This window comes from Lepidochelys kempii, chromosome 3 (assembly GCF_965140265.1).
Source record: "Lepidochelys kempii isolate rLepKem1 chromosome 3, rLepKem1.hap2, whole genome shotgun sequence".
Classification (NCBI taxonomy): domain Eukaryota; kingdom Metazoa; phylum Chordata; order Testudines; family Cheloniidae; genus Lepidochelys; species Lepidochelys kempii.
Window position 1 is genome coordinate 190,580,201 of NC_133258.1, and position 18,848 is coordinate 190,599,048.

General features: G+C 42.0%; 1 protein-coding gene across 12 annotated transcripts in view; it reads right to left on the bottom strand.

The window, feature by feature from the left end:
• Positions 1-18,848, bottom strand: part of USP34 (ubiquitin specific peptidase 34) — a 266,198-nt gene that overhangs the window by 210,129 nt on the left and 37,221 nt on the right. For all 12 annotated transcript variants that reach the window (XM_073339379.1, XM_073339385.1, XM_073339383.1 and 9 more), the window contains 2 exons: positions 10,066-10,133; positions 8,623-8,815 (listed from right to left, as the gene is read on the bottom strand). In XM_073339379.1, coding sequence (XP_073195480.1) covers positions 8,623-8,815; positions 10,066-10,133 — 261 coding nt within the window. The remainder of the gene's footprint in view (positions 1-8,622; positions 8,816-10,065; positions 10,134-18,848) is intronic.

Here is an 18,848-nt window from a genome sequence, read left to right on the forward strand (position 1 = left end):
AGAGGCAAAGCCCTTTCACCTGTAAAGGGTTAACAAGCTAAGATAACCTCGCTGGCACCTGACCAAAATGACCAATGAGGAGACAAGATACTTTCAAAGCTGGAGGGGGGAGCAAACAAAGGTCTGTCTGTCTGTGTGATGCTTTTGCTGGCAACAGATCAGGAATGCTCTTCATAACTCCTTAAGTTAGTAAGTAATCTAGCTAGAAATGCGTTAGATTTCCTTTTGTTTAATGGCTCGTAAAATACCTGTGCTGAATGGAATGTATATTCCTGTTTTTGTGTCTTTTTGTAACTTAAGGATTTGCCTAGAGGGATTCTCTATGTTTTGAATCTGATTACCCTGTAAGGTATTTACCATCCTGATTTTACAGATGTGATTCTTTTACTTTTTCTTTAATTAAAATTCTTCTTTTAAGAATCTGATTGCTTTTTCATTGTTCTTAAGATCCACGGATTGGGTCTGTGTTCACCTATGCAAATTGGTGAGGATTTTTATCAAGCCTTCCCCAGGAAAGGGGGTGTAGGGCTTGGGGGGATATTTTGGGGGGAAGACGTCTCCAAGTGGGCTCTTTCCCTGGTCTTTGTTTAACACGCTTGGTGGTGGCAGCATAGGGTTCAAGGACAAGGCAAAGTTTGTACCTTGAGGAAGTTTTTAACCTAAGGTGGTAAGAATAAGCTTAGGGGGTCTTTCATGCAGGTCCCCACATCTGTTCCCTAGAGTTCAGAATGGGGAGAGGAGGTTTCTGAATGGGTGGAAAGGTTCTGATTAGGCCTTTCCAGAATCCATTGATCAGTGGATGTGCGGAGACCAAACAGCCCTAAAAAAGGTGGATGGTACGCACTGATTGTCATCAAGTGAACTTGCCAAGAGCTGAGGACAAGCGTGACATCTTCTAAGAGGGCATACAGTCCAAGATGAAAGGAATAGCTACTGTTTCTGGGAGATGCCTCTTTGATGTGCCCCAGAATAAAAGCGCTTCTATTTACCTAGGAAACATCTTCTTGCCAAGTTCTTTCTACTATGAGAAAGGATGTTTCACACAGCTGTGGTGCATGAACGTTCTAAGGACAATGCCCATGCAAATACAAAGCTCTGAGATGGAATGGACGCAGATCAGGGTGCTTGGGAAACATTGGGAGGATGACTGGTGGTTGGGATGACATATGTAGGAGATTAGGAAACCAAAACAGTCTGGAACAGCAGCGGGTGATCAGGATGACCCGTGCTCTGTGCTGCTAGATTTTGCGTAGAACTCGTGGCAGGAGCGGTTGTGGACAGACGGTATAGTTGAACTGATCCGACCAAGGAAGAAGCAGTGTCACCTTAGGGTGGTACACTTCCTGTTTAAGAGGCGAACAGATCTCTGGTTGGGGTTCCCTAAAGAGTGAAAATATTGCACAATACCAAGTCATGAAGCTCCCACTTGTGGTTGACTGTGAAATGTCTGTTGAGGAAGTCCGCAAGCACATTTGCTTCACAGGAAGGTAGGCCGCCGATAGGGTGATTCGATTGGTGATACACCAGTTCCGAAAGCTGACTGCTTCTGCACACAGGGAGATGGATCTCACTCTTCATTGCTTGTTGATGTAGAAGACAGTTGTAATGTTGTCTGACATTAAAAGGACATGGTGAGCATGGATGAATGGAAGAAAGGACTTGCAAGCTTTCTGGACTGCTTGCCAGCTGCAGGATATTGTTGTGCATCCTGGACTCTTTGAGATTCAAAATATAACATGGTTTTACAAAAGGTAGATCATGCCAAACCAACCTGATCTCCTTCTTTGAGAAAGTAACAGATTTTTTAGACAAAGGAAACGCAGTGGATCTAATTTACCTAGATTTCAGAAAGGCGTTTGATACCGTGCCACATGGGGAATTATTAGTTAAATTGGAAAAGATGGGGATCAATATGAAAATTGAAAGGTGGATAAGGAATTGTTTAAAGGAGAGACTACAACGGGTCTACAACGGGTCCTACTGAAAGGTGAGCTGTCAGGCTGGAGGGAGGTTACCAGTGGAGTTCCTCAAGGATCGGTTTTGGGACCAATCTTATTTAATCTTTTTATTACTGACCTCAGCACAAAAAGTGGGAGTGTGCTAATAAAGTCTGCAGATGACACAAAGCTGGGAGGTATTGCCAATTTAGAGAAGGACAGGGATATCTGTCATACAGGAGGATCTGGATGACCTTGTAAACTGGAGTAATAGTAATAGGATGAAATTTAATAGTGAGAAGTGTAAGGTCATGCATTTAGGGATTAATAACAAGAATTTTAGTTATAAGCTGGGGATGCATCAATCAGAAGTAACGGAGAAGGAGAAGGACCTTGGAGTATTGGTTGATCATAGGATGACTATGAGCCGCCAATGTGATATGGCTGTGAAAAAAGCTAATGCGGTCTTGGCATGCATCAGGCGAGGTATTTCCAGTAGGGATAAGGAGGTTTTAGTACCGTCATACAAGGCACTGGTGAGACCTCACCTGGAATACTGTGTGCAGTTCTGGTCTCCCATGTTTAAGAAGGATGAATTCAAACTGGAACATGTACAGAGAAGGGCTACTAGGATGATCCGAGGAATGGAAAACTTGTCTTATGAAAAGAGACTCAAGGAGCTCTTGAAGGTTGAGGGGAGATATGATTGCTCTCTATAAATATACCAGAGGGATAAATACCGGAGAGGGAGAGGAATTATTTAAGCTCAGTACCAATGTGGACACAAGAACAAATGGCTATAAACTGGCCATCAGGAAGTTTAGACTTGAAATTAGACGAAGGTTTCTAACCATCAGAGGAGTGAAGTTTTGGAATAGCCTTCCAAGGGAAGCAGTGGGGGCAAAAGATCTATCTGGCTTTAAGATTAAACTCAATAAGTTTATGGAGGAGATGGTATGATGGGATAACATGGTTTTGGTAATTAAATATTCATGGTAATTAGGCCTAATGGCCTGTGATGGGATGTTAGATGGGGTGGGATCTGAGTTACTTAGGAAAGTATTTTCTGTAGTATCTGGCTGGTGAATCTTGCCCATATGCTCAGGGGTTAGCTGATCGCCATATTTGGGGTTGGGAAGGAATTTTCCTCCAGGGCAGATTGGAAGAGGCCCTGGAGGTTTTTCGCCTTCCGCTGTAGCATGGGGCACAGGTCACTTGCTGGAGGATTCTCTGCTCCTTGAAGTCTTTAAACCACAATTTGAGGACTTCAGTAGCTCAGATATAGGTGAGAGGTTTTTCGCAGGAGTGGGTGGGTGAAATTCTGTGGCCTGCGTTGTGCAGGAGGTCAGACTAGATGATCATAATGGTCCCTTCTGACCTTAGTATCTATGAATCTATAAGAAGTTGCCTTACAAGTGGAGAACCAGTGCTGACAGGGCCAATTCAATCAGGGGTGGATGTGGTCCACTCCCAATAATTGATGAGGAGATGTCAATACCAACAGAAGGAAAATTGCTTTTGCAGTGAGCCAGCCACTCCCAGTCCCTATTCAAGCCCAAATTAATGGTGTTAAATTCCCCTCTGCCATGTACATTGGCCAAACCGGACAGTCTCTATGTAAAAGAATAAAAGGACACAAATCAGACATCAGGAATGGTAACATACAAAAGCCAGTAGGAGAACACTTCAATCTCCCTGGACATTCTATAACAGATTTAAAACTAGCCATACTTCAACAAAAAAAAAAAAAAAAGTCAAAAACAGACTTCAAAGAGAAACTGCAGAGATACAATTCATTTGCAAATTTAACGCCATTAATTTGGTTTTGAATAGGGACTGGGAGTGGCTGACTCACTACAAAAGCAATTTTCCCTCTGTTGGTATTGACATTTCCTCATCAATTATTGGGAGTGGACCACATCCACCCTGATTGAACTGATCCTGTCAACACTGGTTCTCCAATTGTAAGGTAACTCCCTTCTCTTCATGTTTATGCCTGCATCTGTAATTTTCACTCCATGCATCTGAAGAAGTGGGTTTTTACCCACAAGAGCTTATGCACAAATAAATCTGTTAGTCTTTAAGATGTCACCGGACTCCTCGATGTCTTGACCAGTACTCGAGGGCTGTTTGTGATTGAACTATGATATTGTTCATGGTCTGGAACCTGTCCTTGGGCAGGTACACTCTTGCAGTGATAGAATTCAAGGTTGCCCCGATGAAATCCCAAGGACAGGTTTTTTAGCATTTACGCTGATTTCCAGTGGGCAGAGGAGGTGTAGCATCATAGAAACTGACATGTAGGCTTCCTGGCAGGACCTGGTGACAAGGAACCAGAAGTCCAGGCAGAAGAAGACAATGAAACCACGACATCTGATGTGAGCTGCTACTACAGAGACCTCTAGTGGCAATCACTATTCAGAAAGACAGTTCTCTGTATTGAGACTGGTCAGAGCCCACCATGCATATGAAGAAACGTCTGTGAGCGGGATAAATGTCTGTGTGAAAATAGGAGTCCTTCATGTCAAGAGCTGTAAACCACATACCCTTTTCTAAAAATGGGATTATAGATGTCAATGTGATCATGCGAAATCTGAGTTTGTTAATGAAGTGATTGAGACACTGGAAGTCAAGGATTGGTCCCCAACTGCCCCTCCCCCCCACCTTTTCTTTCGGAGCACCTGGAAGAAAGTCGAGTAAAACCCTCTCCCTTGGAATTGAGGAGGGATGTGATCTATCACTTCTCACTGCAATAAGGAATTCACCTCTTGTTTCAGAATACTCTCATAAGAGTGGTCTCCAGATGGGGGGGGTTTGGAGGAGGTAAGGATGCAAACTATCATATAGCCAGAGCAGATGACACTCAGCACCCATCTGTCCATTGTTATTGCACTCCAGATACTGAAAGAGTGCTAGACGAGCCCCAAATGGTGTGTGGCGGTCGGGAGATGTTGGGCTTAGTGTTTCACAGTTGTCTAGCACCAGTCAAAAATATTGTCGAGCCAGGGACTCAGACTGATGCAGAGCATGTTGCAGACAGTGCAGGGAAGTGGGAGTTTTGAATCCTCTGTCTCTTGCATGGAGATTCAAAGGGCCTCTGATGGAAAAACTGCTGAGCCATATCTTTAGGTCTCAACGATAAGCAGTGAAATTTCTCCTTGGGGCAGGCATATATACCCCAGGTGAACAGAGGGTATCCCTGGAGTCCTTCAGGGTATGGAGGTGTGATTCATCGAAGGGGAGATTCTCAATAGTATTCTGGAACTCCCTAGGGAACCCTGACACAGAGCCATGACTCCCTACACGTGATAACAGCAGTAGCCAGAGCTCTAGAGGAGGTATCAACAGCATCAACTGCAGATTGGAGAGTGGTCCTGGCTATCAGTTTGCCTTCATCTATCAGAGCTTGCAAATGAGCTCTGTCCTGCTGTGGAACTCTGTCAGTAAACTCCGCAAACTTGGTGTAGTTCAGAAAATCGTATGGAGCCATTAGTTCCTGGTAATTAGCTAAGCTGAACTGGAGGCTAGATGAAGAAAAGACATTTCTCCCAAACTCTTTATCAGTAAGAGTAGACCAGGGATGTTCCTGTCTAGCCTTTTCAGAAATGGCCTGGACTGCCAGTGAGAAGGGAGTGGGGGGACAAAACAAAAATTCTGTTCCTTTAGCCTACCCTTTTCTAAGTGGAAACACAGGTAGTAGTAGTATGCCAAACTGTCCTATCTGGCTCCAGTATGTCTTCATTAACGGGGAGAGTTATTTTGTTGGATCCGGATGAGTGGAGAATGTCTAAGAATTTGTGCTGGAAGTCCTGGAACTCTTTGAGAAGAATATGAAGTTCTCCAACAGCTCTGCGAAGATGATCCTGAAACTGTCTGAAGTCATCAGGAGGAGGAGACATAGAAGTAACCTATTTGTCCGGAGATGAAGCCAGCAGTCTTACTCATTTCAGTGGAATTGCCAGATCCAGTGTGTAGCATTCCCTCTCCTCCTCTGTAGGATCAGAGAGAACTGAGTGACTCTTAGAGTGGAGACAAGGGATGACTCACTAGCAGATTGGATCGACTTTGCAAGGGGGGACTGGTCTCAAGACCCACAATATGGCCAATAAAAAGGGTTTAAAGGTGGTCGCGGGAGCCTCCTATTGCATAGGGTACCAATAGCTCAGAGTTAGATGAGAAAGAGGTTTGCCCCAAACCAGTGCAGGTCTTTTGGGAGGCAGAGGATACATAGGCTTGGCGGGGGAGAGAGAAGGTTCATTGGGTGGTTCAGAATGTCCCAATAAACAGAATGCTGATTCCAGGTCCAGTGGCAGTACCGTCAGTGCCATTGGAGAGGAACTGTATTCTGTATTGGACAGGCAACAAGCTCTGTCCAGCGGGCAGATGGTGTTATTATCTCTCTGGAGACAGAGAGGCCCTGACAGAGGAGAAGATTCTCAGTCCAGGAGAGTAAAAATTTCCTGTGAAGCAACAACTGATTTAGATCTCCCCAGTGAGAGAGGGATTCCACTTGTTCAAGCCACTGAAGCCAGCAAGGAAGACAATGCCCGAGTTGATGATGATCAGACTTTGCCAGTGCTGACGGATCTGGGGGGCTTTCGAGGGGCCGAGGATGACAGTACCGACATATCATGATCCAGGACAGGTATAGCCCAATGTTTATGAGCTTTCTTGTCTTGCCTCTGGGACTTAGGATGTACTAGAGTCATCATGGGCTGAGCTGATGGGCTTACTTAGAACTAAATCCAACTGCTCTGAAGTGGATTTAGAGGAAGACATAGTTCATGCTTAGGAGTGTGCTTCCTGTCCCCTAACTGCCCCAACCCCTATCCACACCTCCGCCCCCTGACAGGCCCCCCCGGGACTCCCACGTCCTATCCAAAGCCCCCGTTCCCCGTCCCCTGACCACCCCACCCCCAGAACCTCCGAACCATCCAACCCCTCTGCCCCCTGACTGCCCCCCGTGACCCTCTGCCCCTTATCCAACCCCTCGGCCCTGGCCCAGCACCCTTAACATGCTGCTCAGAGCAGTGGGTCAGAGCCAGACATACTGACCCGCCAGAGCATGCAGCCCGCCACCCCCAGAGCGCTGCTTTACCGCATTATATCCGAATTCGTGTTATATTGGGTCGCCTTATATCAGGGTAGAAGTGTAGATAAAAATAGAAAAAATGCTTAAAAATAAACATTGATATTATCTACTAAAGTGATAAAAAAATAAAAATGCAATTCTGCCCAGCCTACCCATAATATATATATTTTATACTACAAAGTCAGATGCATCTGTTGTCAGAGTACTTTCTCCTCCCCGCCCATCATTACTTTGTAATGGAATCTTTACAGCAGCAGGAATTACAAAATTATCAAAACTGAATAGAACATGGAAGACTGAGCTGGCGAACAGAACTGATAAAAAATTAAAAGAACAGCATAACAACAAACTGAGTTTCAAAGACATGATGGCTAGGCTTAGTAATCTTTTCTTTACTTTTTCCTAGTAAAAAATATACTGCAAGTAGGAAATACGTCAAAACCACCCAGAGCAAGACACAACTATTTTACAAAAAATGTACTGTACTCCAAATCAGTTTTAACAAAGAGGTGTTATTTTTACAACTGAAAATGAATATAGGTTATTGATATCACATATTTAAACAGTTGTGATCATAGGTCTCAAAAGTTTCAAAATAGTTTATCCAAAGGGCTTCTTTGCATGTTTGAGTCAATTTAGCAATTATGTACAAAGTTACCACTTTCATATAAATGTATCTGAATTTGTAGAAAATATTAAAAATGTTATTCAAAGATAAAACCATTAAAATTACAAGTTATTATTTTGTGTTTGTATTTTATTATTTTAGTTTCTAAGTTTCCAAAATTAAAAACTTCTTTCTTAACCTCAGGTTTCAGAGTAACAGCCGTGTTAGTCTGTATTCGCAAAAAGAAAAGGAGTACTTTTGGCACCTTAGAGACTAACATCCGATGAAGTGAGCTGTAGCTCATGAAAGCTTATGCTCAAATAAATTGGTTAGTCTCTAAGGTGCCACAAGTACTCCTTTTCTTTTTTCTTAACCTCTTCCTCTGTTGTTTTTTTAATGTTTTCTGTTGCTAATATCAATTGTTTCAATCAAATTCTGAATGATGCTAATGATGCATGAATGCTCTCACCCTGAGGAAAAGGGCTATAATGAACAATTGTCAATAAAAGATTCTACAGTATACAGAGGAATCCACTTATATAGGATTTCCGATATAGGAAAACTTTCAAAAAAAACCCAAAAAACCAGATTTAAGTCCTATATTAAACTACAAACACAACCAAATATAAGGACCTAACTACATCATGGCTGTCCCACAATATGGTTAAAGCACAGTACCGTTTTGTATAGTAAATGGTTCAGGGAAAAGGTTAAGGTCCAATATATTGCAAAAAACTGAGCCATGCTTCAATCATCTCTCTGAACACAGTTTATTTTAGCACAGTCAAAATCTGATGAGTATGACAAAGGACAAATTACAATCCCCACTTTAAGGACTATCTATTTATCATGCATTTTCTGTGACTGCTTATAAGATAGTTCTGCTGTCCTTTGTTACTGTTTCAAGAAAAAAATAACAACTTGTAAACAGTGGGGGAAATAAAACATTTTTTCCTAAATATAATTTTAGATTAAAAAAATCTTACTGTTATTTGACTCAATCCAGCCAACCTCATTGTTAAAGTTGGAGACATAAAGTACTTAAATGCAAGATCAAGACTTTCTTTATCAAAACACAAGGCTGTATCCAATGGCTCTTTAACTGTACTCCACATTAAATCTGCCATGTTCCGGGCTGCACTCTGTCGCAACTCTTGGTCTGACAGTTTACATAAATACCTAAAATAAATTATACAAAAAGAAGAAAGAAGAAATATGACATGATTCCAAATAAAACGTATGTGAAATAATGATCCAGCAAGATTATTTTAAATATATATTACGAGCAGTCTTTATGATAGTATTAATCCTAAAACATACATTAATATTAATATAATACAGTTGCAATGGGCAATCTATAACTTAATAAATCATATAATAGATAAAAAGAAGAAAGAGTTGTATAGAATAATTTAGGTTCTATTAGTAAACATGATTCTGATCACACAACCCCCAAGGCTTGAGAGACTGACCTGATGCCTGAACAGCAACATCCACACTGCTACTTTTAGGGCACTAGCTCGAGCCCCACCGACATGAGTCTGTCTACCCAGACTGGGAGACTCGCTCCCAGCTGCAGTATAGACATACACTATATCCTTGTCTGTGGCCCTACCTACAGGACTAATAGAACCATTGTTGTATAACCAGGTCCTGACATAGTTAGAGCAAACATGTCATATTCAGAATTTCTCTCTCGCAACCATATGTCAACTGTGTTTGCATGACACCTTCCATACTGTATAACGATTTTTGTATCAGTAAAGTCTAGGAATATGTTACTTGTGGAGGAATTCTGCACCACTGTGCAGGTGCAGAATTCATATCGTCCACAGATTTCTTTGGTCCCCCACAGAAAATGGGAAAGAGACTTTAGAATAGGACTGAATCCAATATTAAAAATGGTCTTACTTAGTTAAAGCCATTACTAAAGTTACTGTGACATGGATTTGCCCCAAACTAACTGATATTTTGATTCTGGCTGCTGAAATTTTAAAGATTCAAAGACTTTAAGGTCAGAAGGGACCATCATGATCATCTAGTCTGACCTCCTGCACATTGCAGGCCACAGAACCTCACCCACCCACTCCTGTAATAGACCCCTAACCTTTGGCTGAGTTACTGAAGTCTTCAAAACATGATTTAAAGACTTCAAGTTAGAGAGAATCCACCATTTTCACTAGTTTAAACTTGCAAGCGACCCATTCCCTATGCTGCAGAGGAAGGCGAAACCCCACTGGGTCTCCGCTAATCTGACCCGGGGGGAAATTCTGTCCCGATGCCAAATATGGCCAATCAGTTAAACCCTGAACATGTGGACTAAACAAAGAAACGGCTTGAACTTTGAGAAACTCTGAATTCTAGTACAATCCGAAGTTCTAAATGTGTTTTGTCAAACAATGAAACTTTTTGTTATATTTAAAGCTTACCTGATAACATAGGTCCTAAAGGGTATAATGTGTTGCATGACAGCAGGGATGTGTAGCCATATCCTGATCTATACAGCAAATGCAAAAATAGATAAACTGTAACTAGAACAATTAAAATGCAAAAGCCAGTAATAAGGTTTAAAAATGCAAAACTTTGTCTAAAGAAATAAGGCTTTGGGGTTGTTGCCTTTTTGTGAACTTGTGTAACTTCCAATCAGATTGTTTCCTATTTTGAAAAGTATAGTCTGGAGCAAGTTTCTATAGCTAATAGATTAACCCAGATCCAGAATCACATTTTTTTCTGCTAATCAACAGGAAAAATAAAATAAAAATTAGTGTAAACAAATAACATACACTGCTGTGCTTTAATGCCTTTCATTTCTCAACTCTGTATTCCCTGTTTCTTCAACCTAATGCATTCTATAGTTCCTATTCTACCCTCCATTTGTTAATTGACTTGTCTTCTAAGGGGTCTACAAGAAGCTTACATCCTTTTTGGCCATGTTGATCCTACCCATTTATTTGAGTTTTGTGCAAGATTTGATACTTTGGGCTCATCCACATGACAACTACAATTGTGATTTTGTTACCAGTTAGAGGCATGACCATCTTACCCAGCTAAATGTAACATGGTTCAGAGCAGCTTTTCTGCCATCATGTTTGCACATCCATATTTAGCAGGCTGCTAACCTTGTTTGTATCAATGCATTCTGGGAAAAAACAGAGCAACTATCTCATACTCCCTCCGCCAAGGACTGGAATGTCCAAAAGACATACACAGAATGTGTGATAAGTAATGTACTCTGGGATGCCCCACTGCAAATGAGTTGAATTCACACTACCCTTCACTATCCACCTATCCCCAAAGTCATTAGTACACCCTCTGAGAGGCAACCCACTGTTGTGGAGTTAGTGTGCCCCCAAGAGGCTGGCCCTACTCACGATCCTCACTCTACCCTTTACTCCTCCGCCCCCAGCATCCCAGCCACATCCATGAATATGTACGTGTCTGTACCGGAAGGGGTAGGCAAAGCCACATCATTTCTGATGTTAGCACATCTTCAGGGCAAGAGCTGATTTACATGTCTGTGCTCTCTTCCCCACAATATCAATTCCTGGAGACCCCTTGCAATACCCAGTGCTCTTTTCAGTAAGAGAAAAAAATCTGTATCCTGCATTCCTGAAAGCAGAAATTGAACATCCAAGCCATGAGACAAACAGGAGCTCTAACCTTAGAGCACATCACCCTGAGGTATTGCACAACAGTAATATCAGATGTATTTCAACTCACTGGCCTCTTTCTCTTCCACCATGCCTGACCACATCACTTGGATCTGGCAGTAGCTCCCTACTGTAGCCATTGCCGACTCACTCGTGAAACACTGTGCACAGGCCCACAAAGTGCAGTAGTGTAGATGAAAAAATTAAAGAAGACTTCTAAACCAAATGTCCTACTCAGGATATCTTTGCACACAGGATGAACCAGTGGATCACCGAAAAATCTAGCAGTGTACCCACTTGCTGTGCACGTACTCACAAGTTTACATTCATGTGTTACTCTAAGACCTTGGAGGCCTTTCTTTTTCTTCCAGTGCATAAGATTATAATTCCCCAAAATAAAATCTCCACTACTCAGCAGCAGTGTTTGGCAACATGCCTCCAGATCACTCCCAGATTTCTGCCAAGAGTGCAGGAACAATTTTTATAGTGGGGGTGTTGAGAGCCATTGAACTAAACTGTAAACCCTGAATTCCACTGAATGCATCCGATGAAGTGAGCTGTAGCTCACTAAAGCTTATGCTCAAATAAATTTGTTAGTCTCTAAGGTGCCCCAAGTACTCCTTTTCGCGAATACAGACTAACACGGCTGCTACTCTGAAACCTGTATATAACAGAAACCACTTCAAGTCAGGGGGTGCTGCAGCACCACCGGTACCCTTAGTTCCAGCACCTATACAAGGGTGGGTTTCAAACTTACAATACCTGGGTATAGTTCAGGTTCAATGGCCTCAGCACGTCCCCTTGAGCCACTCAGGTCCTATGAAAACTGGCTGGCTAGTGACTGTCTTGGGTAGTCTGTCTGCACGTGTACAGCGTAATTAATTTGGCACATGAGTGCGCAGTGTGCGTCTATCTAGACAACTTAACTGTTTCCTGAAAAACACTTTCAACAGTGCATCCGCAGGGGACCATGGGTGTCATGCACTAGCTGAGGTAAATGTCAAGCAACTGACTATTCAGGGCACGAGCACAGCCATGGTTTAACATCCGGGTCTGCACACACACAAAAAGTTGTAGAATCTGCCAACCTTTAAGAATGCTGTTTTTTTCAGGGAGCTGTGTCTCGGGAACTCCTTGCTCCACCAACCTCAAATTTGGACTACTAACCTTATCCTGCACCCCGATGAGGCATATCAAATTTCAAGGAAATCCAAGCAAGTACACAGATTTTACAGTTGTTCTTTAAACAACAAAGGCTTCTCAACATCAACTATTGCAAAGCGAGCACTCGCTGTAATACATCAAATGAATAACAATGTTTTGGTTCTACTCCCAACTGAGTGAAACTTACGAAAATGTTAAGAAATGGTTAAAAATAATTGATTTCCACATTATTTTTATTATTGATTTAAACCATAATTAAAGTCAAACTTCATATTAAAATTAAATCTAATTTAAATCAATCCACACTCCAGTGGGAGAAATAAATATTACACCAGTGGTTCTCAACCCGCAGCCTGCTTGCAGCCCAATCAGCACACAGCTGCAGTGCATGTGACATCCTCAGGGTCCCACAGGTAGTATATATAATATGTGAATGTGGCCCACATAATGCATAGAGAGCTGCATATGCTGCCCATAATGGTAAACAGGTTGAGAAACAAAGTACTACACCCTATTACAGAGGAGTAAACTGAGGCACAATGAGGTTAAGTGACTTGTCCAAGGTCAGTGGCCATCTTGGGAACAGAACCTAGGAGTCTGACTCAAGTCTTCTTCTTTAGCTACTAGAATACACTAATGAGACTGGGAATAATTCGCCTGAATCAAAGCATATGAACTCATAAGCATTTCATATCTTTCTTCATACTTTTTTTTCTTGTCTCTGCCTGCTAATAATTAAAATTTACCACAAACTTTTCTATTTTTAAAACTTAGATTTTTTTTCTATTTTGTTCTGCGTTATCGTCAGCCCACTGCTAAAAGGCAATATGTTTTCATCACTCCAGGATTTTTTTAAACATAACTTGCTAAATTTTATACAATACAATTAAAAGTAGCAACTTAGAAGTAGTCATCAGACCATTGTTCACTATTTCTTCATCACTAGTGTGCGATGATTAAGTAATTCTTCATGACAACTGCAGGCCTACAATAGTGAAGAATTAAGTAATCATAGCCTTCTCCAGTCAGAATTTCACACCTGCATAGAAGAAACTAGAAGTTAACACATTTCTTTGCAACTGCTGGTAGACAGGACACGCTTCTAGTCCTCCATTATGGAGAGCAGGAGAACAACAGGGAGTGAAGGAGCACAGGCACTAGAGCTGAAACCTGGGTTTTCCAGGGAAAGGTCAAGAGAAGAAGGAACCAGACCAGATGGATAGCAAAAAAAGGGGAAAGCCAGAGAATGACCGAGATGGCCAAAAAGAAGCAGCCCTAGTGCAGCATCGCTCTTTCTCACTTTCAAAGCCTATGGTGTATGGCAGTGGTTGTCAAATTTTTTTTTCTCATAGACCACTTGCTGAGGGTCTCGGCGGACCACTTATCTTTCCAAATGTTGTTTGTACTGTTAGCTAACTATTGTAAAGCGCTTTGGATAAAAGTGCTATATAAAAAAACCTTAATAAACTTTTTTTGTTCTACAAATAAAGCACACAACTCATATTTTAGTATCAGTAGTCTTATCTTTCTAATGCGATGGATGTGCCCTTTCTCCTCCGCTGGGGCTAGGAAGGAGGGGGGTCTCTCCCTCCTTCCCCCGCCACGGCAGCCCCATGGCTCGGGATGGGAAGGAGTGGGGTCTCTCCCCCGCCACAGCAGCACAGAGCTGAGGCTGGGAAGGAGAGCCATCTCTCCCAGGCAGCTGCAGCCCCGGAGCTGGGGAAAGTCATCTCTTCCTCTGGCCACCACAGCCCTCCCAAATTCCCCCACCCCCTCCTCTCACCCCACTGCCCCCTTTCACCTACTCCCTATTCCTCCTAAGGCCACCACCTCACATTACATGTGCATCTTCTCCAGGGTCCAGGCACCTAATTACTGGAGCCACGCGCGCGCAGCTCCACTAATTAGGGGGGGGCCCTTCATTCTCTCATATGCAACTGCCCAGGCGCGCATCTTAGAGGGAATTATCCACGGACCCCCTGAATGGAGCTCGTGGACCACAGTTTGAGAATCTCTGGTGTATGGCTTCCCTTCATACACACTTTAGGAGACACTCAAGGAGCTGTTCCTCTTCCTCCTCCTCTCTTGCACACCTTGGGACAAATGCTTTCTATAATGATAGATAACTATGCAAACTTATCCACTAATGTTGTCATCAAATGTTCTCTATGACTTTAGTGTCTTCTGTGTCCAAAGTCCTTCATTTACTCTTATTAAATGAAGTCCATCACTGAGTCAGCAGTGTGCCCTTGTTGCCAAGAAGGCCAATGGCATTTTGGGATATATAAGTAGGGGCATAGCGAGCAGATCGAGGGACGTGATCGTTCCCCTCTATTCGACATTGGTGAGACCTCATCTGGAGTACTGTGTCCAGTTTTGGGCCCCACACTACAAGAAGGATGTGGATAAATTGGAGAGAGTCCAGCGAAGGGCAACAAAAATGATTAGGGGTCTAGAACACATGACTTATGAGGAGAGGCTGAGGGAACTGGGATTGTTTAGCCTGCAGAAGAGAAGAATGAGGGGGGATTTGATAGCTGCTTTCAACTACCTGAAAGGGGGTTCCAAAGAGGATGGCTCTAGACTGTTCTCAATGGTAGCAGATGACAGAACGAGGAGTAATGGTCTCAAGTTGCAGTGGGGGAGGTTTAGATTGGATATTAGGAAAAACTTTTTCACTAAGAGGGTGGTGAAACACTGGAATGCGTTACCTAGGGAGGTGGTAGAATCTCCTTCCTTAGAGGTTTTTAAGGTCAGGCTTGACAAAGCCCTGGCTGGGATGATTTAACTGGGAATTGGTCCTGCTTCGAGCAGGGGGTTGGACTAGATGACCTTCTGGGGTCCCTTCCAACCCTGATATTCTATGATTCTATGAAAACTTTTGCTTTCAGAGACTCATGTTTCTGAAATATAAGAAGACAGGCCAAAAAAATTTGAAGAGCAACTAGCTGAAGACACAAAAACAGCAATTTTTTTTCTTTTAAGTACATCAGAAGTAGGAAGCCTGCCAAAGAGCCAGTGGGGCCACTGGATGATCAGGCTGCTAAAAGAGCACTCAAGGAAAACAAAGCTATTGCAGAGAAGTTAAAAGAATTCTTTACATCACTCTTCATTGCAGAGGATGTACAGGAGATCTCCACATCCGAGCCATTCTTGTTAGGTGACACATCTGAGGAATTGTCCCAGACTGAGATGTTAATAGAGGTGGTTATTGAACAAATTGATAAACAGTATAAGTCATAGGACCAGTATAAGTATAAACAGTAATAAGTCATCAGGACCAGATGGTATTCACCCAAAAGTTCTGAAGGAACTCAAATATGAAATTGCAGAACTACTGACTCCCAGCTTCTATACAAGCTTAAATCAGCTTCTATACAAGACAGGAGCATAGGTAAGAGATCTTGGAGTCATCGTGGATAGTGCTCTGAAAACATCGCTCAAATGTGCAGCAGCCGTCAAAAAAGCTAGCAATGTTAGGAACCATTAGGAAAGGATTAGATAATAAAAAAGAAAATATCATAACACTATTATATAAATCCATGGTATGCGGACACCTTGAATACCGTGTGCAGTTCTGGTCGCCTCATCTCAAAAAAGATGTATTAGAATTAGAAAAGATGCAGAGAAGGCCAAATAAAATAATTAGGGGTAGGAAACAGCTTCCATATGAGAAGAGATCAGAAAGACTGGAACTGTTTAGCTTAGAAAAGAGACAACTAAGGGGGGATGAGACAGATATCTTTAAAATCAAGAATGGTGTGGAGAAAGTGAATAGGGAAGTGTTATTTATTTCTTCACATAATACGAGAACTAAGGATCACCCAATGAAATTAATAAGCAGCAGCTTTAAAACAAAAAAAGGAAGTCCTTCTTCACACAACGCACAGCCAACCTGTGGAACTCATTGTCATACGATGTTGTGAAGGCCAAAAGTATAACTGGCTCAAAAAAGAACTACATAACTTCATGGCAGATAAGTCCATCAATGGCTATTAACCAAGATGATCTGGGATGCTAATCCATGCTTTAGGTGTCCCTAAACATCCAACTGCCAGAAGCTGGGACTGAGTGACAGAGAAAGGATCAGTCTAAAAGTTGCCCTGTTCTGTTTATTCCCTCTAAAACATCTGGCACTGGTCACTGTCAGAAGACAGGACACTAGGCTAGATGGATCATTGGTCTGACCCAGTATGGCTGTTCTTATATTATTAATTTTTGACTAATGCCCTTAAGAATAGATTGGATTTTACTGCCTTGAAAACTAAACTGTTCACAAGTTAATGATGGACATATCTCTTGTGAATCCTTAGTTATATTTGGTCTGTTTTCCCTACAGAGGAACATGAACCAGACAATTTTCAAAAATTTCCAAAGTGAGACAATTTTTATTGCCTTCACCTGAAAAAAACTACTTGCTGGATTTCCTTGAAATGTTCAGGAAAAAAATGAAATTGCCCTTGTGAATTAACTGTAAAATTTGGAAGCAGAACCCTTTATTTTAAATGTACAAGGATAGTGGTGATCAAATTTTGTACTATGAGACACTTATTGCCAGCTTGACTATGGAAGGACTACCAGTCTCTCCACAATCTAATCATTTTCAGAAAAACAATTTTTTAACCGATAATATCGTAGCTAGACAGGTTATGAAGACAAAACAACATATCCTTCCCCAGGGCTCCAAATTAAATCCAAGACTCAGTGTGCCTAAGAAACTTTACAATAAGAGCTGGTTAACTGCCATTCTCAAGAGCTGCTACTATTGTGAAAATGCATTTAACTAACATTACACTACAGTTCTGAGTTTACACATCAATTATTATGCAACAGCTGAGACTGCAGAGCTACCCTGCAGATCTGCTTACTGGGCTATCATTCACAGGGCCACTCATAAATCTTGCATTAATTTATCTGTGAAGCTCATAAACTGAAGTGGATGGGACAAAAAGTCACATAGTAGTTGGGTTTGTACTAAAAAGGTATTCGATTTTCTCCACAAAAATTATGGTAAATATTCTCTGGTAAATGTGCACTTGTTTTATTGCAGTTCAGTATTTCATTTCATGAGCAATCAAGCATATGTGCACCATACTGAAAGGAGAGGGGAAAGGATTTAAGTAAACATTTAAACTTATGTACCTTTGTTAAGTGAAAGAAAATTCATTTAGCAAATTTATCTTGCCAAGACCATTATATGTCACATTTAGAATTAATCAAACTTCTTATATTTTAAAGAGAACAGCATTACTGTCCATAGTAATTATAAACAGAGACATCAATAAGGTTCTACTTGAATTATGGGATGATTGTCAAATAATTGCAGCTGAGTTGTGGACAAGACCCAGAAAATTGCGGTCCCCAGAGCTTAGAGAGAGAGAGCTCCCACCGCCCCAGGGCTGACAGCGGGAGCCCCCGCCATGCGCAGGGGTGTCAGTGGGGCTGACTGCTAAAATGTAACATACACACACCTGAATTGAGCATAAAAATTGAGATGGAAGCCTAACATTGTAGGATCTGCAATTTCCGCAATATCGTAAATTAAGCAGGGCCTTAGATATCAAATGTTTTGTTACAACTGGCTAAATAAAGCGCACTACATACAGAAGCACAACCCTGCCTAATTCAGTGAACCACTGCATAAGAATATATATATTCCAGTAAATATAAAAGGAATCTACTTTGCCGAATATAATCTACATCTATGCATCTATGTTTAACTTACAGACTTAAGTCTAAAGTCAGTTGTGACATTCATAGTAAAGGGTCTGGCTGAGCTACAATTGATGCAGTACTAGGGAAGGGTGGGGAAAGAAAAGGACAACTTAAAGGCATTTTTATATTTCCCCATTCTGGCAGCTGCCAGGGGCTGATTTCGACCCCAGTATAACTTACAGCAGTAGTTCTCAAACTTTTGTACTGGTGACCCATTTTACATAGCAAGCCCCTGAGTGCGATCCCCCCTTATAAATTAAAAACACTTTTTTAATATATTTAACACCATTATGAATGCTGGACGCAAAGCGGGGTTTCGGGTGAAGGCTGACAGCTCATGACCCCGCATGTAATAACCTCGTGACACCCTGAGAGGTCCCGACCCCCAGTTTGAGAACCCCGACTTACAGCCTCAGAGCTACTCTAAATCAGGTCAGCTGAAATGACTTCCTAAGGACTACTCCAACAGCTCAAGATTGAGGGAGTTCTGCATTCCCTAACCAAGACCCTCTAGTTTTTGGCTCACCTGAGAATCCCCCCCTAAACCAGAAGCAGGTGGTGTAGACTCACCAGTGCTGGCTTTCTTTCAATCACAGCTATATAAGATTAAATCTCAGCTGCTTTACTTAGAACAGCTTTCCAGCTACCCTGTGGCACCTGAGAGTAACATAGGAATATGGGAG